Here is an 8340-nt window from a genome sequence, read left to right on the forward strand (position 1 = left end):
AGGACTTTCATATGAAGAAACACTGGATAGACTCGGCTTGTACTCACTAGAATTTAGAAGATTGAGGGGGGATCTTATAGAAACTTACAAAATTCTTAAGGGGTTGGACAGGCTAGATGCAGGAAGATTGTTGCCGATGTTGGGGAAGTCCAGAACAAGGGGTCACAGTTTAAGGATAAGGGGGAAATCTTTTAGGACCGAGATGAGAAAACCATTTTTCACACAGAGAGTTGTGAATCTCTGGAATTCTCTGCCACAGAAGGTAGTTGAGGCCAGTTCATTGGCTATATTTAAGAGGGAGTTAAGAGGCCCTTGTGGCTAAAGGGATCAGGGAGTATGGAGAGAAGGCAGGTATAGGATACTGAGTTGGATGATCATATTGAATGGCGGTGCAGGCTCGAAGTGGCGGTGCAGGGCCTACTCGTGCACTTATTTTCTATGTTTCTATGTTTCTTTGTTTCTATGTACATGCCGACCATAAATCACACGTTCACACGAGTTCAATTTTATCCCGCTTTCTCATCCACTCCCTACACACCAGGGGTGATTTACAGAGGGCCAATTAACCTACAAACCCGCACATCTTTGGGATGTGGGAGGAGCCCAGTGCACCTGGAGGAAACCCAGGCAGTCGCAGTGAGAACGTGCAAACTTCACACATAGACAGCACCCGAGGTGAGGATCGAACCCTGGTCTCAAGCATTGTGAGGCAGCAGCTCCACCAGCTATGCTGCTGTGTTTAAGTTAACTTGGTTAAGGTAATCTTTAGAAACAAGGAACTTCAGACTGATCAGAATGTGAAGAAGGATCCCGACCTGAAACATCATATACCCATGTTCTCCGGAGATTCTGCCTGATCCGCTGCGTTACTCCAGCATTTTGTGCCTTTATCTAAAGGTAATCTTTGTCAGATTTCTTGACTGCCACTCCCTCTTCTGAGTTTAATTCACATGTCAGTTCGCTCTTGAAGCAAGAAATTCCAGTTCCAGCAGCCTGCTGTACACAACAACGTAATGAATTCTCTCATCCTGATCCACAGAATCCTTTTTCAACCACGAATGTACCAGCTGGGCTGTTTACGCACCAACACAAGGCATCCTCCATATCAGGGCTGCAGTCGCTACAACTCATCTCGCCAACTAGGGCAGCACGGTGGCACAGCGGTAGAGGAGCTGCCTTAAAGCCCTGTCTCACTGTACGAGTTCATTCAAGAGTTCTCCCTGATTCGAACTCAGAGATTTACGGTAATGGCCGCTCGTAGGTACTTGGGGCTCTCGTGGACATTTTTCAACATGTTGAAAAATCTTCACGAGTCTTCCCGAGCTTACCGCATTTCCCGAGTACCTGCCGTTAGCGTTATGAGCCTCTAAGAGATGTCCCCGAGCTCCGACGTACCCGCTACGTGCTTCCACGAGTTTGATTTTTTTTAAACTTGGGAGAGCTCTTGAATGAACCCGTACAGTGGGACAGGGCTTTTCCAGTGCCTAAGACCTAGGTTTGATCCTGATTATGGGTGCTGTCTGTACGGAGTTTATACATTCTCCCCATGACAGTGTGGGTTTTCTCCAGGTGCTCCGGGTTTCCTCTCACACGACAAAGACATGCAGCTTTGTAGGTTAATTATCTTTGGTAAAAATTGTAAATAGTCACTAGTGTGTAGGGTAGTGCTAGTGTATGGGGATCATTCATCACTCGGTGGCCGAAAGGCCTGTTTCCGCGCTGTATCTCTATAGTCGAAAGTAACGTTTTTATGTTTTAACCACATCTGCAGTTCTTTGTTTCTCTATACATTGAACATATAGGTTATCGGAACAATTGCACCAACAGATAGAGGATGTTACCGTACACTTGGTTTCAAACTGATGCAAATGATGTGCATGATTAAATCTGTTGACCACTTTTTAACCTCATTGAAGCTACAGGCATGAGGTGATGTCGCAGACATCTGTCACACCACCAATCTCCAGCCAGGCCTAAGACTGAGACTTGAACCATTTCCTCTAAACATGAGCAACACAATGGTGCAGCGGTAGAGCTGCTGTCTCACAACGCCGGGTACAATCCTGACTGCAGGTGCTGTCTGTACGTTCTCCCTGTGAACGCATGGGTTTTCTCTGGGTACTACAGGGAGAGGTTGGGCAGGCTAGAGCTTTATTCCCTGGAGCGAGCGCGGGAGGGTGAGGGGTGATCTTATGGAGGTGTACAAAATCATGAGTGGAATAGATAGGGTCTTTTACCCAAAGCAGGGGAATCAAGAACCAGTGGAATGAGGGTTAAGGTAAGAGAGGCAAGATTTAATAGGAACCTGAGGGGCAACTTTTTCACACAGAGGGTGGTGGGTTTATGGAACGAGCTGCCAGAGAAGGGAGTTGAGGCAGGTACAATAACAACATTTAAAAGACATTTGGACAAGTACATGGATAAGAAAGGTTTTGAGGGAAATGGGTCAAATGCAGACAAATGGAACTAACTTTGATGGGGTATATTTTTGCTGGCATGGACGTGTTGGACCTGTTCCTGAGGCATATTACTCTACACTGGGGCCAAATAATTCAATCTATTTGTATTTCTAAAGTACTTCTTAATAAGTGAAGTTCACTGAAAGTTCAGAGGGACCTAACCCACAAGCAATTACTGAACAACGTCTGTTGGATATATAGATGCCACGATTGTAGATAACAAATATGTCGAAATGACTGCAGATAGACACAAAAACCTGGAGTAACTCAGCGGGTCAGACAGCATCTCTGGAGAAAAGGAATAGGTGACGTTTCGGTTCGAGACCCTTCTTCAAAATGTCAAAATGACGGCGTTTGGTTGCACTATTCAGAGCAGCTACTGTACAGACACAGTCACATTTTGTGGTGACAATTTCTGCATTTTTTTGTGACATTCAACTAGTACTGACCTCCCCACCATTGAAGGGAACTACGGGAGTTGCTGCCTTAAATAGACAGCCAGCGTCATCAGGGACCACACCACCCTGGCTACGCTCTCATCTCACTCCTCTCATCGGGAAGAAAGTACAGGAGCCTGAAAACTGTAACATCCAGGATCAGTACCAGCTTCTTCACAACAACCATCAGGCTATTGAATACTACAACCTCCAAATATGCTCTGAACTATAAGGACTTGGTTACATTGGTTTTAATTTTGCACTATTGTTGCGTGTTTTTATGTGTGTGTATACATATATATGTGTGGTACACAAAAATGCTGGAGAAACTCAGCGGGTGCAGCAGCATCTATGGAGCGAAGGAAATAGGCAACGTTTCGGGCCGAAACCCTTCTTCAGACACATATGTGTGCGTGTGTGTATTGTGTATGGAAAAACGCACACACACACACACACACACACATATAATAAACAAAGTTCATAATATATAGTATAATCAACAAGGAAAAGTTCAGTACTATATATATATATATCTATATTACTAAAAGTCTGTTCTTGACCGGTTTTGGCCATCTGTGCTGCGATTTCCGAGAGAACGCCGCCACCTACGGCCGTCAATTTTTGGCCACCTTGCTCAGAGCCCCCCTCCGCCGTATGTGTGCCGAGGATTTTTTCCGTTGATGAAAAATGACAGAGATATTAATGTTTTTACAAAATTCCCCATTCTCTCTGCTGCCCCTGCTGGCGGCAAGGGGGGAGGGACTATAAAACCAGGAAGTGGTGTGCCTCATAGTCTCTTCAAGATGGCGGAAGGCAGAGGGTCACGTTTCTCTGAGCTGTGAATAACACTGAACACATCTACTCAAATGTAAGTGTCCTTAGTGGTTCTAAAATGCTTGTAGAATGTGTCTATTGGTTCTAAAATGTTTGCAAAAAGTGTCTATTGGTTCTAAAATGTTTGCAAAAAGTGTCTATTGGTTCTAAAATGTTTGCAAAAAGTGTCTTTTGGTTCTACAATGCTTGCAGAATGTGTCTTTTTTTGGTTCTAAAATGCTTTTTAGGTTCTCCCCCCTATTCTCCCCCCCTTTCCTCTCCTCTCCCCCCCTTTCCTCTCCTCTCCCCCCCTCTCTCCTCTCCTCTCCCCCCCGCTCTCTCTCCCCTCTTTTTCTCCCCCCCCCACCATTCCTCCCCTAAACCCCCCTCCCCTCCACACACCCCTACCCCCTTCCCTCCCCCTCCCTGCTCCCCACCTCTCCCCCTCCTCTCAGCACACCCTCTCTCTCCCCCTCTTTCCCCCTCTCTCCCCCCTCCCCCTCTCTCCTCCCCCTCTCTCCTCCCCCTCCCATCCCCCCTCTCCTCCCCCCTCCCCCCTCTCTCTCCCCTCCCCCACCCTCCCTCCCTCCCCTAAACCCCCTCCACACCCCCTACCCTCTTCCCTCCCCCCTACCTCCCCCTCCCTGCTCCCCACCTCTCCCCCTCTCTCTCCCCCTCACTCTCACCCACTCTCTCTCCTCCCCTCCTCCCCCACCTTTCCCCCCTCACCCACCCTCCCTCTTCTCCTCCTCTCCACCCCCCTCTCCCTCTTGCCCCTCTCTCTGTCTCTGTCTCTCTCTCTGTCTCTGCCCCTTCTCTCTCTGCCCTCACTCTCTACCCCCCCCCCCCCCCATCCCATCTCTAGGTGTGACTGCAAGTTGGGGGCTATGCGTCAGTAGAGAGGGTGTTTATGGGGTAAAAGGAGCAAATTAATAATATTCATATAATATCAAGGGGGGTAATTAGCGTGAGTGCCGGGGGGGGGGGATAGTTAGTGTGTGTGACGCTGCATGCCGCCTCCCCCCCCCATAACCTAACGTTGGGGGAACAGACCCAACGGGTCTGCACTTGGTCTAGTATATATATATATACATATATATATATATATACACATATATATATACATATATATATATATATATATACATACTATATACTAATATATATATATATATATATATATATATATATTATATATCTATCATATATATACATATAGATATATATAATATATATAAGACATATATTACATATATATATATATACATATATATATATATATATATTATATATATAATATATTATATATATATATATACACACATATACTAAACTTTTTTTTGTTTATCATATTGTTTACAGAGTACTATGTTTACATATTCTGTTGTGCTGCTGCAAGTAAGAATTTCATTATTCTGTTTGGGACAATAAAACACTCTTCACTGAATTTGAGAATAAAGTGAGAGGGAAGGCATTATATTGATATATGAATAATAATAATAATAATAATAAATTTTATTTTTGGGCGCCTTTCAAAAATCTCAAGGACACCTTACAAAGATTAACAAGAATAATAAAATATATAATCGGAATAAAATAAATAATAAAGACATAACAAAACACAAATTAAAAACAGAATTCAATCCAAAGACAAAAAATCAAAAACACAATGTGAAGAGAGAGCAGCGGCAGCTAAAGCGCGCCAGCGTTCACTCTCCCTTCCGACAGCCATCTTGGACACAGACTAACATGTTTACTTACACACAAAAAAAAAATCATCCCCCCACAATGGATACCACTGTGGGGGAAGGCACAATGTCCAGTCCCCATCCCCAGTTCACCCAAAGTCAGGCCTATTGCCTCTACGGAGGCCCGATGTTCCTGGCCGTTCTCACCGGGTGGTGTTGCCCCGGCGTCGGGAGAGTCCTCTCAGCGGCTGGGCCACCTGGAACGGCCGCTTCCTGACTGGGGACCGCAGCTTCCGAAGCCGACAAGGTCGCGCCGGTTTGGAGCTCCCAGGCTCCCGATGTTAGGGTCGGCGCCGCCCGCTCCGCAGACCCGCAGCCCGGAGGTGTTGATCTCAGCGGTCACAGCTCACCGGAGCTCCAGCGCGGCGACCCAGGCAAGGCATCGCCCGCTCCGCGATAGCGCCCCAGCGCTGTGCCGCCACCGAAGCCGTGGTGCTGGGCGGTCCCCGCCAGGAAACGGCGCTCCACGCCTGCTGGTAGGCCACGAGGACAGGTCGACGGGGCAGCCCGGAGAAAAAGCTGCCTCACCGACCAGGTAGGGACCTAGAAGTATAATTACCTCCTTCCCCTCACATTAAAAAGTCCATTCTCCAACAGACAAAGGACAGGACTTACTAAAACTCCAAAAAAAAGTGAGTTAAACGGACAGCTGCTGGTTAGCAGCCATTCCCCAAGATGGCTCCTCCTCCGTACACTCCCCAAGATGGCTCCTCCTCCTCATTCCATACACCCACCACCCTCTGACTGAATAATCAAGGTTTGGAGGGATATGGGGGCAAAGGCAGGCAAATAGATGCTGCCTGTGTGTGGAGTTTGCACGTTCTTCCTGTGACCGCATGGGATTCCTCCAGGTGCTCCGGTTTCCTCCCACATTTCAAAGACGTGCAGGTTTGTAGGTTAATTGGCTTCTGTAAATTGTGCAGGGAGTTAATGAGAAAGTGGGATAACATAGAACTAGTGCGAATGGATGATCAATGGTAAGCATAGACTCAGTGGGCTGAAGGGCCTGTTTCCATGCTGTATCTCTAAACTAAAAGCTAAATCTGCCAGCGGAAGCTATTGAAGCAGAAACAATTGTGACTTAGGGTCGTATCATACAGTGTGGAAACAGGCCCTTCAGCCCATCTGACCAATATGTCCTATCTATGCTAGTACCACCTGCCTGTGTTTGGTCCATATCCTTTTAAAACATTACTATCCATGTACCTGTCCAAATGTCTTTTTAAATGTTGTAAATGTAAATTACATCATGTAAATGTTAAATACCTGTTTCAGGTTACTTACACCAACTACCTCCTTCGGTAGCTCATTCCATACACCCACCACCCTCTGACTGAAAAAGTTGCTCTTCAGGTTCCTTTTAAATCTTTCCCCTCTCACCTTAAACATATGTCCTCTGGTTCTTGATTCCCCCACCCTGGGTAAAAGACTGTGCATTCGTCCTATCCATTCCTCTCGTGATTAAAAAAAAACATTTGGACAAGTAATTGGATAGGAACGGTTTAGAGGACTATGGGTCAAATGCAGGCAAATCGAGTCATAGAGTCGTACAGTGTACCGACTAGGTCAGCACGTACAAGGTGGACCGAAGGGACGGTTTCTATGACTCTTTGTGACTAGCCCGATATTAATATCTCAATCTTTTTTTTGTTGAAACTGTAGAAATAACTTGTGACATTTCATATACAAATGCAAATACAAATGCAAGCTAGCGTTTCTCAGAGACGTTTAATAATTACTAGCACAGAATACTTTAGTTCCTTGTTGCTGGTTTATAGCAGTCGACAGGGGCAGTTCTACCAAAGGTGCGGCTTTAAGAACCGTCATTACCTTGACAGGTTAAAACAAGGCGTGACATCTCCCAGCATGGGACATAGGTGCTCCGTCCACAAGGACTAACATGGTACAACGATAAACTGGCTACTCACCAAACGAGAGAATCAGAGAGAATATCAGAAACTTTGCAATCTTCAAAGAAGTCGAACGAGGCAACTCCATCCCTGTAAGTCCGGGCAACCGTCTGGGTTGTACTCAGTCGTTACAGAAGTTTCAGAAATGACTGGCAGTCTCTTTTAACCGCGAATTTGAGCAGCAGTTCTATGTAAAAAAAAAAACATTGCAGCCACAAGTTGTTTAAGTTCTGCATCCCAGTTTTACTGTTCTGCCATTTCTTTTGCAGAAATCGGCAGTCGTCAATCTGCAGTGGCTTGGTGCTGCTAATGCAGGGACTAGTTAAACAAGGTGCACCTCGATGAGGGTGTGTGTGGGTTGTACCGAAGATCTTAGAGCAGAGCAAGATAGGCCACTCCTGCGAAATGGGCTGACGTGTAGTACGCTACGGAGGGGATCCTGGGCATTTTCCCCCGCCCATTTTAGTAACCGGAGCCTACCTGACCCGACTCGCAGTGTAATCAATGTTGCGGGGCAACAGTTTGTGTGTGTGATATAGGGTTAGATTCATAATTCTGTCAGTTCATACTTCTTGTCAAGAATAAAATTTGACTCTGGTAATTGTCTTTTTTAATGTTTTTTAAATCATTTCTTTTTAAATGGCTCACAAGCAGTGTTTGAGTTGATTTTGTAGTAACCGGAACCGACCCGACCCGACCCGACTCGCAGGGTAATTGACATTGCGGGGGAAGTTTTTGTGCGTGATATAGGGTTAGATTCATAATTCTGTTAGTTCATAATTCTGTTAATTCTTGTTAAAGAATAAAATGTTTATAAACACACATACATGAATGTGATATAAATGTATATAATCATATAACACACACAATTATATTTCTTCTGATCCAATGATGAACTTTATTTCAGACTAGACAAGGGACATTAAATAAGAAACATTGTAAACCTCCCCGCAACTTCACACACACTAGGCCT

General features: G+C 45.4%; 1 protein-coding gene across 1 annotated transcript in view; it reads right to left on the reverse strand.

The window, feature by feature from the left end:
- Window positions 1-7719, reverse strand: part of LOC116980604 (immunoglobulin superfamily member 3-like) — a 35906-nt gene extending 28187 nt beyond the window's left edge. Inside the window, exon 1 of the mRNA XM_033032996.1 lies at window positions 7386-7719. Within this exon, the coding sequence (XP_032888887.1) occupies window positions 7386-7455 (70 nt within the window). The 5' untranslated portion in view covers window positions 7456-7719. The remainder of the gene's footprint in view (window positions 1-7385) is intronic.
- Between the last annotated feature and the right edge of the window lie 621 nt (window positions 7720-8340).

Source organism: Amblyraja radiata, chromosome 14, assembly GCF_010909765.2.
Source record: "Amblyraja radiata isolate CabotCenter1 chromosome 14, sAmbRad1.1.pri, whole genome shotgun sequence".
Classification (NCBI taxonomy): Eukaryota; Metazoa; Chordata; class Chondrichthyes; order Rajiformes; family Rajidae; genus Amblyraja; species Amblyraja radiata.